Source organism: Schistocerca nitens, chromosome 4 (genome assembly GCF_023898315.1).
Source record: "Schistocerca nitens isolate TAMUIC-IGC-003100 chromosome 4, iqSchNite1.1, whole genome shotgun sequence".
NCBI lineage: Eukaryota > Metazoa > Arthropoda > Insecta > Orthoptera > Acrididae > Schistocerca > Schistocerca nitens.
Genome location: NC_064617.1, coordinates 425,047,688 through 425,070,944, shown reverse-complemented (window position 1 = coordinate 425,070,944; position 23,257 = coordinate 425,047,688). Strand labels below are relative to the sequence as shown.

The following is a 23,257-nucleotide window of genomic DNA, read 5'->3' as shown; positions in this document are numbered from 1 at the left end:
GTTTCAGTGAGTGTGCTGACTGTAGGTAGAATGGGGAAGGCACGTGATCTATCTGAGTTTGACCGAGGGCAGATTGTGATGGCCTGGAGACTCAGCACAAGCATTTCAGAAACTGCACGACTTGTTGGGTTATCAAGGACTGCTATGGTGAATGTATTCAACACATGGTGAAACCATGTCCAGACATCATGGGGTTGGGTGGCCACTCCTTATTACAGGTGTTGGATATGGTAGGCTGGGTGGACCGGTAAAACAGGACAGGCAGTGAACTGTGGTGGAACTAATATCAAACTTTAATACTGGGCAAAGAACAAGTGTTTCTGAACATGCAGTGCACTAAACACTCCTAACAATGGGCCTCCACAGCCAACGTCCCATTCGTGCACCAATGTTAACACCATGACTTCGGCAACTGTGACTGAAATGGGTGCATGACCATCAGCACTGGGCTTTGGTGCAGTGGCAGAACATTGCATGGTCTGATGAATACCAATACCTTTTACATCATGCTGATGGGAGAGTGTGAATCTGTTGTCTTTCAGGGGAAAACTACTTGACATTTGTACTACAGGATGGAGACAAGCTAGTGGCAACTCTCCATTATGCTCTGGGGAACATTCACATGTACATCCAAGGGACCAGTGCAGCTCATGCAAGGCACCATAATGGCAAAGGAGTGTCGTACACTAGTTGCAGACCATGTATGCCCCTCCCCTTCATGACAGTCATGTTTCCCGACAGCAGTGGCATTTTTCATCACGATATAGTGCACCATGTCACAAGGCCAGAAGTGTGATAGAGTGGTTCGAGAAACACACTGGTGAGTTTGAATTGATGTGCTGACCTCCCCCCCCCCCCCCCCCCTCCATTCACCACATCTGAATCTGATTGAACACGCCTGGGATGGGATTGAATGTGGTGTCAAAGCTCATGGTCCCCCTCCCCAGAATTTACAGGAATTAGCTAACTTGTGTGTGCAGATGTGGTGTCAACTCCCTCCAGTGACCTACCAAGGTCTCATTGCTTCCATTCCATGACATGTCACCATTCTTATCTGTGCCAAAGGTGGACATACCGACTATTAGGTAGGTGACAATAACGTTCTGACTGATCAGTGTATATTTTGATCACGAATTCCTACCCATTTGTTCCATTTCGTACACACTTCCCTGTTTCATAAAAATTGTCTGGTTTCACCAAATATTTTCAGTATCCCTGAACAATATTATTATTTCTTCCACAATGATGGTTGGTATTCCCTTTTTATTATACTCATCCATTCGTTGGTCACTGCTAGGTTCTCAGACATAATTTTCATCAATTTCCAATGTTAACATCAGGTTAGAAATAACCAAAGAGTAGTGTTCAAAAATCAAGTCACCAACCTTAATTTGTGTGTACACTGACTTACACCCCAATTTATTTAATTAAGGCCCTCAGAGCATCGTGCTGTTGTGGTGACTTCCATCAGTTCATTGTTTACTAATGCTACCTGTTCATTAATTACATGACTGTTGTTCAATAACCTTGTCTGAGCCAGCCTTCTCTATCAAAATTTGGCCAAAAGGTGCTTGCACTTTATCAATATTTTTAACTAATTGTGTATACTTAATAGCAGTGCCTGGTGCAAAGTCAGCAGCAAATTAAACCTTTTGTAGTGCAAACTGCTCACTAATTCTCTTGTCTTACTCAAAACGAAGATTTATCGCTCAGTCAGACAACTGGCTAACTGTCTGACAGTGTCTCCTGTACATGCTTTTCTTGCCAACTTCCTCAGTATTGTTCCCCGGCATCTCTGTCAAAGTCCATGCTGTCTTCAGTCTATTGACAGACAAAGTGGTGGGTTTGCCAGATAGCATGATTTTGAATGTGTTGGGTCCCCATCTTAGTACTTTAAATGGTCCACTGTACACTGGGTGCAGCACTGGCTTGATGGCGTCTGTGCATAGTATTATGTGAGTGCAAGTCTTTTTGTTTTTGTGCACAAATACAGTGGGTGTTTGGTGGTGTGACATTGGTGGGACTCTGATGCTGCGTATCCATTCTCTGACCCATCGTACGAGGTCCTCATTGCGTTTGTCTGTTGTCTGTGTGACAGATTCTGCTAGGAGGCTAATCACTACACCGTAGAGGATCTCCACTAGTGAGGCATCGAGGTCCTCTTAGTGGGCCATTCTGATACCCAGCAGCACCCAGGGTAGGGCCTCTGACCGTTCATTATCATGACACACCTGTGCTGTTTTCAATGTGTGGTGCCACCATTCCACTAGGCCATTTGACTATGGGTGGTAGGCTGTGATATGGAGTTGGTGGCAGCTGTAGAGGTGGCACAGTTCCGTAAACAGGGTCGATTCAAATTATCTGCCCTGATCAGTTGTTAGTGACTCCAGGCAGCCAAATCTCGCTATCCATTGGTTGATGAATGATCCCGCCACAGTCTCCGCCGATACGTCCCTGAACAGAGTGATTTCCACCCACGGAGTAGTTCAGTTGATGACTGATAGGATATAACAGAATCTGTTAGATTCAGGTAGTGGTCCAACTAAATCTATATGTGCATGGCAAAAATGGCCCTTCAGGACAGGGAAGCTTCCTAAGAGTTGCTGGTTGTGTCATCCTGTCTTCGCCCTCTGGCAAGGAATGCACGCTCATGTCCAATTGGTGCAATCCCTGTTCATATTCAGCAACACATAGTGCTCCAAAACTAGTTTCATCATGGGGCGCACTCTGGGGTGAACTAAGTTATGGAGCAAGTTGAGTATTATTCATCGATAGTTGGCAGGGACAAAAGGTGGTTGCTTCCCTGTTGACATGTCGTACCAAACTAGTTTGTCAATTCCGGACACTGGGCATTATCGTAGCTGTAACCCTGTGTCACCACTTGACAAGAATTGTTCCAGGTGTGTATCAGTTGCCTGCTCATCCGCAAGGTCATCAAAATCCAGTTGAGCGGTCACGACCACTAGGGGAGACTGTCCACTCCGCCCACATGGTGAACATCTGTTGTGAACTGTGAGATGTGATCCAAGTGCCTAAACCGGCATGGTGTGGCATTGACAGACAGATTCTTTACTGCACCAGCTAATGGTCAATGGTCTGTATCAATAGTAAGTGGTCTCCCTCCATTATCATCGCAGAAGTCATGCACCACTTTGTACATGGCTAGTAGTTCTCTGTCAAACGTCGTCAACTTCCTTTGAGAGTCTGTCAGTTTCCTTGAGCAAAAATGGAGAGGTTGTGTCATCCTTGGTACTTCCTGCTTTAACACAGCACCTATCACTCGGTTGCTCACGTCCAATGCTCTAAGATGAGCATCTGCTGAAGTTAGTGTGAGTGTGCTTTAATGTTGTTGAATGTAGTTCGCATTTCAGTTGTCCATGTTAGCTTCCTCTTCCCTGATGTATTTTTCCCCCATTGAGCTTCTGTGATGGGAAGTAGAGTTTCAGCTGCATGGGGCAGGTGTCATCACTAGAAATTTACATAGTTCTTGGTATTCTGTAGGAGGTGACCAGTTAGTAACTGCTCAAATTTGTTCTGTGTGGGCCATATGCCTGTTGCATCAACTAGGTGGTGCATGAAAGTGACACAAGGCTGTCACAGTTGGCATTTGTCTGTATTAATTTCCACCTTTTGTTCTGACAGCTTGTCGTATACTCCATGCAGGTGTCGTTCATGTTCCTCTGTGGATTTTGAGGATATAATTAAATCATATAAATAGCAGTAACAGTGTGGCACATTGGAAAGCAACCCATCAATGAATCTTTGCCTTGCCCCTGAAGCATTTTTCAACCCAAATGGCATGAATAAGAATTCATATAAACCAAATGGAGTGATAATGGCCATTTTGTGAACGTCCTCTGGGGCCATAGGTATTTGGTAGTACGCTCTTTTACAGTCCAGTATGCTAAAGATGGTTGTCCCTGCCAACTCGTGTGTTAAATCTTGGATATTCGAGACAGAGTAGCTACCTATAATCGTTCTGGCGTTGAGGTACCAGTAGTCACCTTGGAGGTGCCATCTACTCTCTTTCTTTGGTCACACAGTGATATATGAAGCCCATGCACTGTCCAAAGGTCTGATTATACTTTTCTGGAGAAATTCTTCAATGGCTGCCTTAGCCACCTTGAGTCTGTGAGGGGCTAGGAGGCGGGAGTGGCTGCATAGGGGTGGTCCTGGAGTCATATTCATTCTGTGGATGGTGCCGCCTGTAACTGTGCTAACTGGTTTGTTTGGTAAGGGTGGTCCAGGGGGTGAAATCCTGTTGTCTGATCTGTCTGCAGTGGTAGCCTTTCGGTGGTCTGTACTAACCTATGTATCTGTGCTAGTGGTTGTACAGTTATCCTAAGGCTCTTGGGTGCGCCGTGCTGTCCATAATTGCTGCCGGATTCATTGCAGTTGACTGTCCAGTTTTGGAAGGCAGCTGCATAGCTGCTCATTCTCTGTACATGTTTTGTTGTTCCCTTTGCAGATTACCATTATCCTTTGCCACACAGGAGAAAAATTTTGACCACTAAACTGCTGTGTGTCCCATACACTTGCGGCATTTGGGTAACGAAAACAATGTTCATGATGTGTAATGACTGTCAACGTTACTGATCCACATTTATTTATACACATTATACAGACAGATACAACTTAAATGCTTGGCATCTCAGAACACATTACCCAAGGTCCAGAGATACTGTTTTTACTGCAATATTCTTGGGGATGGAAGTCCATAGAGCTCATGTTCCCACAAAGTCTTTAGGAATGGATAAAAAATATAGCTTTTAAATTTTCTACTGAGAAATCTGTAATGTTCTTCATAGCCATTCTTTTCTCATTTCAAGTAAAATGAATGACACCAATTTAAATTTTATAGACTCAGTGGTGTTTCTGAGCTTCACTTTTGATAGTAATTTTTTTCCTACTGCCACACAATTAGTCAGTCACAAGATGTGGGCAATTAAATAATAATAATAATAATAATAATAATAATAATAATCAAACCAGTCTCAGGACTGAAGACCACAACAACAACAACAATAATAATTTTGTTATCATTACGCCATTACAGCAATAGGCAATAGTACACACATAGCACAATAGAATTTATAATTTAAAAGAAACAGTTGACTAGTTATTAACATTACATTATTAAATTATAGTCTATAAATTCCTTTACATTGTAGAATGGGTGGTAAAACAAACAAGTAATGCAGTGTTTCTTTCAATGCTTGTCCTGGTAAATCTTGTACAGTTTATGGAAGATTATTGGATTTTATATCTACAGCTATGTACATGACGCAAGGTCATTAATTATTATTAGTAACAAGAAAGAGGCCAGTTCAGATCTTTTTGGAGCACATACTTTAACTTGGCCTGTATTGGAAATTCCTTTGCCAATGCAGACAACTTGCTTATGGTTCTGTAGATATGATTTTAATGAAACTTCCTGGCAGATTAAAACTATGTGCCCGACCGAGACTCGAACTCGGGACCTTTGCCTTTCGCGGGCAAGTGCTCTACCATCTGAGCTACCGAAGCATGACTCACGGCCGGTACTCACAGCTTTACTTCTGCCAGTATCTCGCCTCCTACCTTCCAAACTTTACAGAAGCTCTCCTGCGAACCTTGCAGAACTAGCACTCCTTTCTTTCAGGAGTGCTAGTTCTGCAAGGTTCACAGGAGAGCTTCTGTAAAGTTTGGAAGGTATGAGGCGAGATACTGGCAGAAGTAAAGCTGTGAGTACCGGCCGTGAGTCGTGCTTCGGTAGCTCAGATGGTAGAGCACTTGCCCGCGAAAGGCAAAGGTCCCGAGTTCGAGTCTTGGTCGGGCACACAGTTTTCATCTGCCAGGAAGTTTCATATCAGTGCACACTCCACTGCAGAGTGAAAATCTCATTCTGGAAACATCCCCCAGGCTGTGGCTAAGCCATGTCTCCACAATATCCTTTCTTTCAGGAGTGCTAGTTCTGCAAGGTTCGCAGGAGAGCTTCTGTAAAGTTTGGAAGGTAGGAGGCGAGATACTGGCAGAAGTAAAGCTGTTAGTACCGGCCGTGAGTCGTGCTTCGGTAGCTCAGATGGTAGAGCACTTGCCCGCGAAAGGCAAAGGTCCCGAGTTCGAGTCTCGGTCGGGCACACAGTTTTAATCTGCCAGGAAGTTTCATATCAGCACACACTCCGCTGCAGAGTGAAAATCTCATTCTGGATGATTTTAATGGTTTAAGGCTGTTCTTTCTAATGCCTTGGAAGACCATTTTCTTTAGATGTGGTTAACGCTATGCAAAATCAAAGGCTTTGCATAGATCACAAAAAGTGACTTGAGCAATGCCTTTGTCCTCAAACACGTGAAGTAGGTAATAGGCTACAGAGTCTATTGCATCAACAGTTCACAAATTTTCCTAGAATCACATTGTGATCCACTAATTATTCCTAGATTTTTAAAGTAAACAGATAACTGTTAGTAAATTATACATTGAAATGCTTTAGAAAAAACTGGGACTCTGGAAACTGGCCCATACCATGGAGCCATGTTTTATCTCCTTTTTTATTTACTTGGAACTACCATAAATACTTTAAGCTCTCCAGGAAAATATCCCTCCAATTTACACTTGTTTGTATTATACATTAAGGGACGCACAATACAATCTGATACTTTCTTTAGTAAGTTGCAATTTATGTCATGTATACTTACACCGTCTGACCTCAGAGAAGGTAAATGTACTTGTATTTGTTGATAATCCATAAACATTTTTTGAAAGTAGCTTTCATGAACTAGTATCAGGTTTTATAATAGCATTTCTTACTTCTGTAACTGATTTAATAAAAAAATTGAGTTTTTTGGGACAGATTTATTTTTTCTTACATCTTTAGCAACACTATTTGTTAGTTTCCATGCAGCTTTGCACTTATTGGTGAAATCGCAATACTATTAACAGCATGTGCTTTTGTGGCTTCCACAAAGGCTTTTTATACTCATTACTAAATTTAACATACGATAACGTAGCATGGTCAGCCTTCAGGCAGTTATACAGCATGTCCTGTGAGGAATGGTCAGTATTCAGCAGTATGGCAGGAAATATCATTTGAAGCATAAAAGTTCCTTTAACATGGGCTCTAAATTGCATACATTAAGGTCTGTGAGCACTTCTTCGTCATTGATACTGTGAAACAAATCTTCTACTGCAAGCTCATTGTTTTCCGTATTTCGAGAGGAGGTCATATGGAGCAAAACAAGAAATTTTTTTTCTCAGAATGGGCTCTAAAATGCATACCTTAAGAGCTATGAGCTCTTGTTCAGTAGAAGAGATGTGTTTCACAATAATGAAAATGAAAAGTGCTCATAGCTCTTAAGGTATGGTCTTTAGAGCCTACATTTACTGGACATCTTTTTATTTTTTGGTTCATACTACCACCTCTCAAAATATGAAAAGAAAGAGCTTGCAGTAGAAGAGATTTCTTTCACAGTATCAAAGATGAAGTAGTACTCATAGCTTTTAAGTTTCGCAATTTAGTGCCCATGTTTACTAGACCTTTTTGCTTTGAATGATAGTTCTTGTCATATCTCTGAATATTGACCATTCCTCCTGGGACACCCTGTAATATTGCATAAACATAAATTGATTTTTCAAATTTGCCAATTGTTTAATATATAATAGAACTATCTGTTTGGAAGCTTGGTTTTTGAAGCCTTTGTCAGTTACTATGGATTTCTTTATGGGAATACTGTCTTTAAATTGTATCAAAAATGCTTTAGCAAACCAATGAAATATTATCTTTGCTGATAAATCACTATGTATAACTGTAATGTATGTCACCATAAATTGGCCATACCGGTTCCTGTCAGCAAGAGACTTACAAAATCTGACAATTTTATCACTAGAAACAGGTCTGGTGATCAGATTTCAGGATAGCTCTAATTATATTACTATTATGAAGAAGTAATATAATGTGAAGATACTGAATTATGATCTTAAAAGGGAAACTCTGTCACATCACGTATTCTTGTGTAATTTTAAAATTGACCAAAATCTTGTCAAGAGGTGCTTGATCCCTTGGATTTTTCTTCATGGAGTGTAACTTGCACTATATTTTTAGATTGTTTAGTTTAGTGACACTGTGTGTGTGTGTGTGTGTGTGTGTGTGTGTGTGTGTGTGTGTGTGTCATTATGTCTAAATTTGCCTTCAGCCTATTATGTAATTTGAAGGGGCAGGAAATAGAAAGGAAAGGGAAGGAATTAATGATATAAGCTGCATCGGGACTTTATGCGGGATCAGCAGCAGTGAGTGAAAATGAGTGCCAGGTTGGGACCCAAACCCAAAATCTTTCCTTATTAGGCAGTTGGGTTAACCACGGCACCACTCAGACACAGTGTTCATCGTAAATGGACTATCTTGGCACACCTTCCGGCTGACTCACATTCTCACCTAGCACTTGCCTGCAGTCCCTGTCCATGTCCTCCAGAAAGAGAAAGAGAGAGAGAGAGAGAGAGAGAGAGAGAGAGAGAGAGAGAGTAGGGGCTGTGTTAGTGGAACAGAAGGCTTTGTAGTGCTGAAGTGAGAGCAGGGGAGGGATAGGTGGAAGAAGGACAGGGACTAATAAAATTTGAGGCCAGAGGGGTATTATGGGAATGTGGATATATTGAGGGCGAGTTCCTTCCTGTGGAGTTCAGAAAAACTGGTGTTGGTAATAGGGATCCAGATGGTGTAGGCTGTGATGCAGTCATTGAAGTGAATAAGGTTGTGTTGGGCAACATTCAGCACACAGTCTGTTGGTGGCTATTCATCTGGAGAGTTAGCTTGTTGGTTGTCATGCCCACATAAGCTGCAACCTCTGTGCTGCATTCTACTTGGGAATGACAGCCAACAAGTTGTCTGTCCTCATCAATGGCCACCAATAAAAGAGACAGTTGGATGACTGAGTTGCTGAGCATGCTGCCCAACACAACATTCTTCACTTCAGTGCCTTCTATTTCACTAATGTACCAACTATTATGACAAAACATATTTCTAGTGAAATTCTGTTCAAAGATGTACACACACACACACACACACACACACACACACTCACACCACTCTCTCTCTCTCTCTCTCTCTCTCTCTCTCTCTCTCTCTGTGTCTTTCCACCCCACCCCCTTCCTGTACTTCTCTCCTTTTCCGCTCTCCTCGCCCCCCTTTCTAACCACCAGACTGCACCTAGCTGCCCTACCCTGTCCCCATCACGTCCTTACTTTACTATCCTCCACACCCCTACACTGCTAGCTCCCTCCTCCCCCCACCCCCTTCACATCCCAACCTCCTCTTTGTCCCCACCACCCAGACTGCTTTTCCCACCATGCGCCATTACTCATAGTCTGTGGTGAGAGAGAGTGGTCGTGTGTGTGTGTGTGTGTGTGTGTGTGTGTGTGTGTGTGTGAAATTGCCAGAGGTGCAGGGGTGCTTGAGTGGAGGCTGTGGGACTGGGCACAGGGCCGCAGAGAGACACTGCAGCAATCGGTAAACATTTTTTTTCCTTTGCCTCAGTTGGTACAGGTGTCTGCCCTCCTCCTCACATCAAATTCCACTCACTCAGTGGTTTGGTCATACTGCTTTGCTGAGGATGCAGCCATGTTCTCCATGGCCCAGTTGTGACAGCCATGGTGAGGTATGCTACTCCAGCAGTGAACTCTTCAACGACGGCTGCACGCCATCGTCTGGTGATAAGTGGTACTCACGCCATGCCAACCTGCTCCGCATGACTGTAAAGTGGATGCCAGTGGGAGGAAGTTCTCTGCAGGAGCTGCAATGCGACTCTGCACTGCCTTTGGACAGGAGTCGAGCACGCTGCTGGAAGGCCTGGTCTGGTCCGCAACTGGCTGGCTCCAAGTCCCTTGTGTACTCAAAGGGTCAAACAATGACCATACCACAGACTGGAACTGTGGTCCTCCATTGGAAGCTTCATGTAGTCACCCATGTAGCACAGCACTGTCATCCAAGAGAGCTGTGACACTAAAGACACTGACTGGTATTACTTGACTGCCCCCTTTTTTATATTCGGCAGTGTATATAGTTTTGCAAATGCACCTGTTCAAGTCACATACTGACACAAATTAGGTTAGCATCGGTGCACTGGTTTCAGTCGTGGCTTGCAGCAAGAGTTACTTGCTGTCCCACTGAGCACGCCGTTTCGGCAACTCTTGTGCCCATGTCAGCGTGACATACTTTGCTACTTCATGTTGCACAAAGTTATTATTAACAAGCCTGCGCCTGACTTACTGGTACAGCTGCAAACCACTGCTGCAACTTCACACTAAAACTATCCTATGTGGTGATGTCACTACATTATTTTCCCCCATGGGAAGACCTGGTCCCTGAGACAATCTTAAACTGCTGTAACATACTCCTCAGTTACATCGGTTTCTTTTAAGCACAGTCTAATCTATTACATATCTTCTACAAGTGTTCATAATAACATCTATTATTTCATGTTACTTCAGGCATTTTGCCTCACCCACAAGCACATGAATCCTAATGTTACACTGTTACTTAAGCACCAGACACTGAGAATTCTGGAGTTCACTTACCTTCTCACTTTCTTGATATTCAGTTCATTGGGATTTGTACCACTGATGTTTGCTGGCTTTCTGACTCATAAGAATGAAAGCAACATATAACAGGGCCAGGGCCACAACCACTACGGCCCTCGGTAAGATGCCACTCAGCAGGACTGTCCCCTGCTGCTGTCCCTCTCTGTAACATGTGACATGCTGCATCAGCTGCTCAGCTGAGATGCACGCCTGTTTCACTTTTTTTTGCAAAAATCCTAACGTTGCCTCCAGCCAGTACAGCTGTGGCTGGGTTATGTTCAATTGTGTGACCCGTGAAATTGATGGTGGCAGATGGAAAGTTGGTCCTGTTATGTTGCAAACGGTCCCCTTAATCAGTATTCCACTTATTCAAAGTTCTATGTGTCTAGCTTCCTGAATCCACCCTGCTCATAATAGCTTACTACTACCACCACCAGACTTTTGTAGGTGGAGCAAACACAACATGACTCACTGTAGACTCAGCTTGAGTTTTATTATATCCCTTAGGCAACGTATCTCCTTCTGCTTGGCTAGATACAACTGCACCACACATGCACTCTTTCTCCAAGGCAATTTTGAAATTCTTCCCTCTAAATTTCACCATCCCTGCCTCTATCTGCCAAGATTAGCAACATCTCCTCAACCGTTGCTTCCAGAAACTTCCGCAAAGCCCCCCACTTTACTGGGTATGGATGGATTGTATAGCACTGGAATTTTGCATGCTTCCCAATTATTTTAAATTAAACCAGAATGTATACCTGTGCTTGGCCAGTCTTTACTTACACCAATGCCACATGATAGGAAAAATGGTTGGTTTTGCTTGCCAGGTTCCATTATCAAACTAAATCCTGGTGGCAGCTCTTTCTGCACTTTACAAGATTCCAGCAAGTACTGTCCCAGCGGTAACAAATTAGTACTCAGGTGCCCACATAAGATGTGATGCAAAGCTTCCTGCAGGGTCATGACTACTCTCTGCACATCCTATACACTGTCAGCTACTCCTTACAAAAGTCTTATCAACACAATGCTAGCTTCCAGCACTTCTAAACATCCCTGTAAGGATCCTAGACTTTGGTTCACAATGTCTTCTGATGTTTTAGCGTACTTCACCACCTTTAGCACCAGCTTACAAAGTAACTACATATTCTGTTATTATAGGTTATCTGTCTTGACCTGACTGCAATGTAATTAAAAAGAATTGCACCAGACATGTTTCACTTTTATTTACAAAGCATCTTCTATGGTATTCTATAAATTGGATACACATGTTTGTACATTTATTTTGTATTTTTTGATTCTTTTAGTGTAAAAACAGTGTTTTCTTTATAAATTTGGTCTGTAACCTACTTACAGTGTTTCTTTACAATAATCTGTTCCTTCCCCTCTTGCTAGCAGTGGTTGGTGTCGACAGGCTTCGTTTCACATCTGCAGTTTTTGGCATTTTGCGTTATTTCCTGTGCTGCACTATTTACAGTTGACTTACTTAATTGTTTCTCATGCATCACTGCCACAGTGTTTATGCCTAATCGTTTGTTTACATTCATGTTGTGAGGGTTGCCAACCTATGAAATGATATTGTGTGTGTGTGTGTGTGTGTGTGTGTGTGTGTGTGTGTGTGTGTGGGTGGGTGGGTGGGTGTGGGAAGAGAGAGAGAGAGAGAGAGAGAGAGAGAGAGAAATTGTCTTGTATGTAGGTAGAGGAGTTGTGGTTTTTTTCCTTTCTTCTTCTTCTTCTTCTTCTTCTTCTTCTTCTTGTTCTTCTTCTTCCTTTTGCTTTCTACCAGGAGGGGAGGGGGGGGGGGGGTGGAATGACAGGGACGGTCTGGACAGTGATTTTGGGAGAGATCTGGGAGGAAATGGTAGTGTTAAATGGAGCCTGTGGTTATATGTGTATTTCTATGCACCTCAAAAAAAATGGTCTATTATCGTCAGAATGAGTTCAACTGAACAGTCCTGTGACATCAGTTCCCTACGTAGAAAATGGGTTTGACATTTCTGGCAACCTCTGCAGTGACTCAAATTGGCCCTTTGCACACACTGTATATATCTCCTCACATACTGGTCTACATCATTCCTCCATCACTCTCCTACTGGTCGACCTACATCCCCCATGATTAGACAATACATGATTATGTGCTTCCCTTAATACTTCCTCCTTCAACTTTGCTGGTACCACTAATTATAGTCCTAAACTCATTTCTTTGCACAAAAGACTCTCATATGTGCTGCTAAACTGCCACTGTTTCTAGTATTGCTTACAATTACCTTCAGTGTCCTGCATTTTCTGCCATACCTCAACATCGTGACACAGGACTTCCACCATTGCCACTTTTCTAATTAGTGCGTCAGCATTACTATACTTTTTCCGTGGCTTGTGTATGGCTTCATAGTCAAGCTCACAATGCGTTGAAGCCCCACAGCAGCTTGGTCTGTTACCACACGAAATTTTTTCCTGTGCAAATAATATTAAAATGCATAACCCCATAAATCACACTAACCATTTCCCTCTCTGTCAGCAAGTAATTCCTCTCTGCCGTATTAAATTGTCTTGACACACAGGCCACAGATCGCTCCTTCCCGTCAATTTCCTGGCTAAGAACACATTTCAGTGCCTCATTAGATGCATCACATTCCAGAATAAACTCATTCTCAAAATCTGGGAACTGCACTCAATGTCAACACTTCCATTAGTCTCTCATATGCTTCCTCACACTCCCATGTTCACTCAAACGCCATAACTGTATCAATGGCCATGTTATGTCACAAATTTTCTATAGAAATTCAACATCCTGAGGAAAGACTGAACTTCTGTAATTGTTTTTCATTCTGGAAAATCCCACACTGCCTGTACCAACCTTTGATCCATCTGCATTCCATGCTTACTAATAACATGGCCCAAAAATCTCACCTCCTCTAATTCAGAATGACACTTCCCCCAGCACAATGTGAAATGTGCCATTCACAACCTCTTAAAAACTTCCTTAGATGCTGCATATGCTGTTCAATGCTACTCGAAAATACTGAAATGTCATCTAGGTATACGAGTTACTGCCGTGGTTTCAAACCCTTCAACACGCTGTCCAACAATCTCTGAAAAGTTGCAGAAGCATTCTTTGGACTGAATTTGTAGTGGCCTCTGTGCATGGAAAATGCAGTTTTCAGATGATCCTCCACAGCCGCTTCTAACAGATGATAACTGCTTTTCAGATCCATGGTTGTAAAGTACTGGCACTGTCCCGAATGATCCAAAGTCTCAGATATGTTTGGAATAGGGAATGCATCCATTACTGTCTTGCTGTTGAGACAATGATAGTCACAGCAGAACCTGTATTACTGATTTGGCACAACCATGATCCCAGCTCCCCAGGCACTAATACTATGTTTTTTTGTACCATCAGCTAGCTGTTGGTTAATTAAATCCTCCACTGTCAGTTGCAAATACCTTGGTACACAATAGGGTTTACAGTAAACTGGCACTTCGTTCCCTGTTGATATTCTGTGCTAAACTATTGGAGTTGCTGGCAATGGCCCCTAAGGGAGGGGGGGGGGGGGGGGGGGAATCCTCAAATTTCTTAACAATTCTTCCATCCACTCCTTCTCCACTCCTTTCAAATTCTCAGTTTTCTTACATAATGCAGTTCTGTTGGTGGCTTGTGGTTGTTCACTATGGGCACTTCTTGTACACTGATCCTCCTCATCCAGAACACCGAAATTTGCTGTCAATCTCTCTTTCCTCAGATTCACTTCCATTATGCTATAATTATCCACGTTCATGCATATTACTCACCCACTGTTCCCTCCTGTATGTATCCAATATTACATTTCACAACATGCCATTTTCTTCTACAACACACGCTATACTCGTAGGTAGACTTGACTCGGCATTCACCCAAAGTGACTTCCCGGTGGCACTGGAAACACAATCATGTCAACTGAGCTTTAATGCTAATGTACACTGTTCAATTGGTTTGTTCATTACTTTGAATGGCCCTCATGGGAGTTCTGCATTGACAGTGCTTTCCCCTAGCTGAAATAACATTCCACTAAGCTCCACAGTTCACTGTCCAAGAACAATTTTGACATGATACTGAATCAAGAAATCTACCCCTAGGATCATGTCATAACCTTCACTCACAAGTGGTGCAACCTCCATGTACTGAATAAATTGAACCTTCCCTATTTGAAAATCCATGTGCACTGACTGCAACGATGTGACCTCTGCATCTCCTACTCCATGCAACCTATAACATGATGGGTTCAACTTCCTTTGACTTACTAGGCTCTTACTAGCCACAGATACATGCACCCCTGTGTCAAACAAAACTTAAATTTCCTGGTTCCTATAAATCCTACCACTGAACTTCCACCTCTGCATATGTGCTTGTAGCATTGGAATCAAATGGGAACTCCTTTAGGTTGACCTTGGGCTCCCTCTGTCATTTAATTAACATTACTGTGCCTGCTTCTCCATCTTCTGTGTTGCTGATTACCACCTCTACCCCTATTCTCTTGTGGCTGGGGACACTGCTTCTGTACATGTCCTATATGATTACTCTTATAACACCTTATGCTAGTTGAAAACACTTATCACATACTGCAGTTTCTATGTCTATTTCCTCATACTCAACCGCCAACTGAATAGCAGAATACAAATCCCTCAGCATACATTCATGCATCTTTCTAGGCATATTTGCCAGCAACCCCATCAAAAAGACATAAAGTGCCCTCTTCTTGGCCTCTTGTACCAGGATCTTATTTGCCTCATCACTTTGTCCTAATTCATGTGCGCTCATCCATCTCTCTTATCCTGAATTTTAATATCTCCACCATTTCCTCTTTACCATCGTTCTCAGCCTTTCCTGAAAGTACACTGCACTATTCTTATATCTCTGCAACAACCATTCCTTCAACTGTTCAAACTCTGTCACCTTTCTTAAGGCCTCAGAACACCTCACATATGTTTCAGCTTCTCCCACAACTGCAACTTAGCCATGTGCAATAGCTGATTATCAGTCCAACATCTGTAGATCCACTACAAAAGAACACACATCCTCAGAAGCTCTACCCAAAAACAGCACAATCAACCCCATGGCAGCCAGATCTCTCTCCTGTTGTTGCACTTGAGCCAATGACAACTGCTCATCCCTGTCTACTATTACTTAAATGCATATTATCTGGTGTTGATTGAGCTACCTTTTCCAATAAAATCCATGCTGCCCCAGGTTCCAATAGACCTTGCATTCCTGACTCAGCCATTGTGTAGCTTTCACCCTTAAACATCCCAAATCTCAAATCATACAACCACAAAATGAAAAACTCCTTTATTGCTTATTATAGTAAACCACTCAAATACAACACAGAACAAAACAACATGAATTCCTGTGACTTACCACTTAGACTCAAAACATTGACTTGCATATTGGCAGAAATGGTGACATGACATAGAGCTGCAAACTCAGTACAAGGTGCAGAAAGTCCCAAAAAATTACATTGGCTGCATCTTACACATACCAAAGAGTACAATTCATGCCCCTTTGAGAAGTGAAACAACAGGTTTCTAATACTACAAATCTCATTTCACAATAAAACAATAGTAAATGTTTCTTGGCACCCTTCCTTAATAACCAACATATCACTTCAAAAAATTTGTAGTCTGCATCTCCCAATCTCTCATTCCTCCTACACATTCAAAAACGAAACTACTCATCACTCACCACCTCTTGTAACTGCTGCATGCAGATGGCTCTTGCAGATTATGTAGGTGGTGGATCCAAACACCATACTTCAAAGATGATGCTCACTACTATGACACCAGATGAAGTCACCAGAGGTGCTGGAATGCTGGAGTAGGGGCTGGGGGGAAGGGCACATGGCAGCTCACATCTACAGAGAGATCCTGTGGCAATCTGTAAACATTTTATTCTCCTCTGCCTCAGGCAGGACAGGTGTCTGTCATCTCATTCACATCAAATTCCTCTCACCTGGCAATTTGGTCACTCTGCTTTGCTGAGGAATCAGCCCCATTGCCCTTGGCTCAGTAGCAACAGCCACAATGAGGATGTTACCCCAGCAGTGAACTCTCTTGCTACGAGTGAACTCTTTTGCTACGAGTATACAAGACAAGTGGAGAGCTTGAGTCATAAGCTGATTTACCAAAGTCTTTACTACCAATTTCAAACATATGATAGGTAAGATAGGCAATTACATCTCTATCATTAAAACTTTCAAAACCAGGTACACTAGGAACTCCGCTACCACCTCTTACTGTGGCAATGGTGAACCATCCATTTCCATGTGGGAAAGTGTCATTTATATCCAAGCTGAAATTAAGAGAACATCCAAGAAATACACAGGGTCCATCGACGAGGGCGTTAGCTGCAACACTTTTCACTGGAATGCGATTCTTCTTGTCTCCTGATGTTGTAAGTTCAATGTTTTCTATGGTTTTGTAGACAGTTGTGACAAGTAGCACTCACATCATGCTGACCCATTCCTCATGACAGCAGAAGGCAGATGCTGGTGGGAAGAAGTCCTCTGCAGTAGCCAGTATGTGACCCCATGCCTCCGGACAGGAGTTGACCTTGTTGCTGGAAGGCCTGGTCTGTTTTGCTGCTGGCTGGCCCTATTACTTGACTGTCACCTATTTATACTTGGCAGTGTGCATATATTTTGTGAATGCATCTCTTCAAGTCATGTACAGGCCCGCATTAGGTTTTGTGACAGCAGGTTATGGCAAGAGTTACTTCCAATCCTGCTGAGCAAGCTGTTTTGGCAAATAGTATGTCAGCCTGACATACCTTGCTACTTCATGTTGCACAAAGTTATTATTAACAAGCCCACACCTGACTTACAGGTACATCTGCTGCAAACTCATGCTAAAACTACCTTATGCAGTGACATTGCTACAGAACTATATGAAGTACAAGATGTGACCCTTACACATACCATTGTCTGTGCTGCAAGGCAGAACAAGCTAGACTGTTCAACAAGGAGCTTTTCCCTCAACAAACTTCTACTGTTTAACAACTGATAGAAAGTTTTTTTACATATCTATAAATTTATTTGAATTTATTCATTTACATAAATAGTCCATTCTTTTGTACTCTTATCTTACACTTGGATGGATACGTTTTATTATGACAGTATGGATAAACAGAAATGTCACATAATTCTATTTCTTAGACTTTATCATCCAAGCTATTTAATAGATCTATCTAGCAGAGAAAGTGATTCAAATGATACGTTATTTCCTTCTTCTCATGCTAACAAATTGTTCAGGAAGACTGTAGCATTATTCTGGGTACAAGGGCACGTAAGGATTCATGGAAATGAGCAAGCATGATTGGCAGGCAGGAAGTTGCTTTTAGTGAAGACTGGGAAGCCAGCACTTTAGCTATGGTGTTCCTCCTTCAGGCATAGAGGTGAGACAATCTGACACTGACCTCTTCTGTTTGTCACAATGCCCTATTCCGCAACACTCTTTTCTATGGTAAGAGGAACCACTTCTTTGTGATGCCTGTAGTGCATACATTTCACTGTGATTGCTAATTTAAGTTGTAGTGTGATCTGCTTACTTGAGATGTGTTATCTAAGCTGAACATATGATTCTGAGCAATTATTGTTTATGTACAAACATGGCAATATTCTACCATTCCAAAGACAACAGAAATAGCCTGAATGACTCATTTCAAGTACTTATTTCATTTTAGCACAACAGGGTAAAAGCAAGTTTAAGTAGGAATATGCCTCATTTTAGCTGATAATGAGGTGAATGAGATGTTGTTGTTGTTGTTGTTGTTGTTGTTGTTGTCTTCAGTCCTGAGACTGGTTTGATGCAGCTCTCCATGCTACTCTATTCTGTGCAAGCTTCTTCATCTCCCAGTACCTACTGCAACTGACATCCTTCTGAATCTGCTTAGTGTATTCATCCCTCTACAATTTTTACCCTCCACGCTGCCCTCCAATACTAAATTGGTGATCCCTTGATGCTTCAGAACATGTCCCACCAACTGACCCCTTCTTCTTGCAAGTTGTGCCACAAACTCTTCTTCTCCCCAGTTCTATTCAATGCCTCCTCATTAGTTATGTGATCTACCCATCTAATCTTCAGCATTCTTCTGTAGCACCACATTTCGAAAGCTTCTATTCTCTTCTTGTCTAAACTATTTATCATCCACGCTTCACTTCCATACATGGCTACACTCCATACAAATACTTTCAGAAACGACTTCCTGACATTTAAATCTATACTCGATGTTAACAAATTTTTCTTCTACACAAACGCTTTCCATGCCATTGCCAGTCTACATTTTATATCCTCTCTACTTTGACCATCATCAGTTATTTTGCTCCCAAAATATCAAAACTCCTTTACTACTTTAAGTGCCCATTTCCTAATCTAATTCCCTCAGCATCACATGATTCAATTCGACTACATGCCATTATCCTCGTTTTGCTTTTGTTGATGTTCATTTTATATTCTCCTTTCAAGACCCTGTCCATTCCGTTCAACTGCTCTTCAAAGTCCTTTGCTGTCTCTGACAGAATTAAAATGTCATCTGTCTCTGACAGAATTACAATGTCATCGGCGAACCTCAGTTTTTATTTCTTCTCCATGTATTTTAATACCTACTCTCAATTTTTCTTTTGTCTCCTTTACTGCTTGCTCAATGCACAGATTGAATAACATCGGGGAGAGGCTACAACCCTGTCTCACTCCCTTCCCAACCACTACTTCCCTCGACTCTTATAACTGCCATCTGGTTTCTGTACAAATTGTAAATAGCCTTTTGCTCCCTGTATTTTACCGCTGCCACCTTTAGAATTTGAAAGAGAGTATTCCAGTCAACATTGTCAAAAGCTTTCTCTAAGTCTACAAATGCTAGGAACATATGTTTGCCTTTCCTTAATCTTTCTTCTAAGGTGAGTCGTAAGGTCAGTATTGCCTCACGTGTTCCAATATCTCTACGGAATCCAAACTGATCTTCCCTGAGGTCAGCTCCTACCAGTTTTTCCATTCATCTGTAAAGAATTCACGTTAGTATTTTGCAGCTGTGACTTACTAAACTGATAGTTCAGTAATTTTCACATCTGTCAACACCTGCTTTCTTTGGGATTGGAATTATTATATTCTTCTTGAAGTCTGATGGTATTTTGCCTGTCTCATACATCTTGCCCACCAGATGATAGAGTTTTGTCAGGACTGGCTCTCCCAAGGCCGTCAGTAGTTCTAATGGAATGTTGTCTCCTCCTGATGCCTTGTTTCAACTCAGGTCTTTCAGTGCTCTGTCAAACTCTTCATGCAGTATCATATCTCCCATTTCATCTTCATCTACATCCTCTTCCATTTCCATAATATTGTTCTCAAGCACATCACCCTTGTATAGACCCTCTATATACTCCTTCCATCTTTCTGCTTTCCCTTCTTTGCTTAGAACTTGGTTTCCATCTGAGTTCTTGATATTCATACAAGTGGTTCTCTTTTCTCCAAAGGTCTCTTTAATTTTCCTGTAGGCAGTATCTATCTAACCCCTAGTGAGATAAGCCTCTACATCCTTACATTTGTCCTCTAGCCATGCCTGCTTAGCCATTTTGCACTTCCTGTCGATCTCATTTTTGAGACGTTTGTCTTCCTTTTTGCCTGCTTTATTTACTGTATTTTTATATTTTCTCCTTTCATCAATTAAATTTAATATTTCTTCTGTTACCCAAGGATTTCTACTAGCCTTCGTCTTTTTACCTACTTGATCCTCTGCTGCCTTCACTATTTCATCCCTGAAATCTACCCATTCTTCTACTACTACTGTATTTCTTTCCCCAGTTCCTGTCAATTGTTCCCTAATGTTCACCCTGAAACTCTCTACAACCTCTGGTTCTGTCAGTTTATCCAGATCCCATCTCCTTAAATTCCCACCTTTCTGCAGTTTCTTCAGTTTTAATCTACAGTTCATCACAAATAGATTGTGGTCAGAGTCCACATCTGCCCCTGGAAATGTCTTACAATTTAAAACCTGGTTCCTAAATCTCTGTCATACCATTATATAATCTGTCTGAAACCTTCGAGTATCTCCAGGCCTCTTCCATGTATACAGCCTTCTTTTATGATTCTTGAACCAATTGTTAGCTACAATTAAGGTACGCTCTGTGCAAAACTCTACCAGGCAGCTTCCTCTTTCATTTCTTACCCCCAATCCATTTTCACCTACTACGTTTCCTTCGCTCCCTTTTCCTACTATCGAATTCCAGTCACCCATGACTATTAAATTTTCGTCTCCCTTCACTACCTCAATAATTTCTTTTATCTTATCATACACTTCATCAACTTCTTCATCATCTGCAGAGCTAGTTGGCATATAAACTTGTACCACTGTAGGAGGCATGGGCTTTGTGTCTATCTTCATCAACTTCTTCATCATCTGCAGAGCTAGTTGGCATATAAACTTGTACCACTGTAGGAGGCATGGGCTTTGTGTCTATCTTCATCAACTTCTTCATCATCTGCAGAGCTAGTTGGCATATAAACTTGTACCACTGTAGGAGGTGTGGGCTTCGTGTCTATCTTGGCCACAATAATGCGTTCACTATGCTGTTTGTAGTAGCTTACCCGCACTCCTATTTTTTTAAAATTCATTATTAAACCTACTCCTGCATTACCCCTATTTGATTTTGTATTTCTAACCATGTATTCACCTGACCAAAAGTCTTGTTCCTCCTGCCACTGAACTTCACTAATTCCCACTATATCTAACTTTAACCTATCCATTTCCCTTTTTAAATTTTCTAACCTACCTGCCCGATTAAGGGACCTGATATTCCACGCTCTGATCTGTAGAATGCCAGTTTTCTTTCTCCTAATAACGACATCCTCTTGAGTAGTCCCTGCCCGAATGGGGGACTATTTTACCCCCAGAATATTTTACCCAAGAGGACGCCATCATCATTTAATCATACAGTAAAGTTGCATGAATGTGATATTCATTTTAAATTTTTGTGTGTTGCTAGACTTCACCCTAACCCCATCCTAAGTTAGAAATGAGCCTCTTAATGTTTTACCTTGTTAATCACACTTTAGTGTACGTGCAGTACTTTAGTGTAGGAGCTAAAGTCTAAAATTTATGAACGTAGCCTTTTAACTGGAGCTTTGACAGCATATGAATATGGTCCAACTCCACCTACCCCTATCTGTGCCTCCTCCCCCCTCCCCCCTCCTCCCTCCTCCCTGCCCATCTCCTACTCGTACTATCTGTCCATCTCCTTTTTTTTCTGTCAATCTCATCATCTCCCTTTAACTATACATCTCCTCCTATCCCATCTTTATGCCTAGCTGTCCTCATTCGCAGATATACCCCCTGCAACACTTTCAGATAGTACCAAGATAACATGTCAGATGTGCAGGGCAGCCTAGATGTCAGTCACTACCAACTCTTTTCTCCCCCACCCCAGCCCAACGGCCCCCTAGGTGGTACATAGCCCCCCTCCCCCCACCACCACGCGGTACTTTCTTCCAGACAATAAGTAGTATGTGTGCCAAATGCAGTGGAACTCAGTCCAATGGTTTAGGAGGAGATGTGAAACAGACCAACACACGAATTTAGTAGAAGGAATCACGTTTCAGTCATCGCATTTTGAGAGAAACAAGCTCTCATATTCAGGATAGGCTTACATCGTTATCACAGCCTCACTTCCATTTATAGTGGATAAGCCTAAAGCCCCAGATGTCAAGCACCCTAAAAACCTTTCATAGTCATCATGATACTTTCAATTATCTTATGTGAAACATGTCTCATTACATACATGTGAAATCTAGTACGTGAATAAAACAAGACTACTTTGAATTTTAAGAGAAGGAGGAAGTTTTATTGGAAACATCATCTTCCAAAATATTCTCTGTTAAAGATGAGAATGTTGACAATTGCTGCAGTACCCATAAGTGCATCTTATTTTGGTATGCATTGTTTAATACACAAAATATTAAAACACTTGACCTATTATTGTAAATCATCGCATGTGATAGCCAGTATGGTTCTTGAGAAGACTAATACTGTTTCTTTGCATTAGTAATGCATAAAATGATCTATTTCACTGTCCATAATGGATTTTCTGTAAATACTAAAAAAGTGTTGTTCTGCACATTATATTGACTATGCTTTTTATTCCAGGTTTTGGAGCACCTGTTCCTAGAACAACGCTTGGGAGAATTGCTGCAGTTATCTTCTCTGCTATTGGCATTCCTTTACATTTACTCCTAGTGCTTAATATTGGAATGTTGGTTGCTGTGAAATTACAACATTTGTCTATGACTTGGCAGCGTGGGACATCATTTATTGCTGCCATGATTGTCTGCTGCTTCACCTATAATGGTATGCATCTAAAAATAATGTTAATAATTTTTAAATGAATGATTGCATGCCATTGACTCTGTACCATTAGACGAGTCACTTAAACGTGATCAGAAACTTACAGACAGGTGAGACTTCATCACATAAGGCTTTTCTGAAGTTTTATTTTAGACTTTGATTACAGAAGTGGGTCTGTCATATCTGGAATGATTTTTAACTTTGCAGCAGTGTGTGAGGTGATATAAAATTTCCTGGCACATGAAAACTGTGTACCAGACTGAAACTTTAACTCAGGATCTTTGTCTTTCATCAGCAAGTCCACTTGTCTGTGAAAGGCAAAGGCCCCAGTTCCAGTCTCAGGCTGGCACACAGTT

General features: G+C 41.8%; 1 protein-coding gene across 1 annotated transcript in view; it reads left to right on the top strand.

Moving 5' to 3' along the window:
• LOC126253210 (uncharacterized) overlaps positions 1-23,257 on the top strand; it is a 94,232-nt gene that overhangs the window by 53,647 nt on the left and 17,328 nt on the right. The window contains exon 3 of the mRNA XM_049954387.1: positions 22,704-22,904. Within this exon, the coding sequence (XP_049810344.1) occupies positions 22,704-22,904 (201 nt within the window). The remainder of the gene's footprint in view (positions 1-22,703; positions 22,905-23,257) is intronic.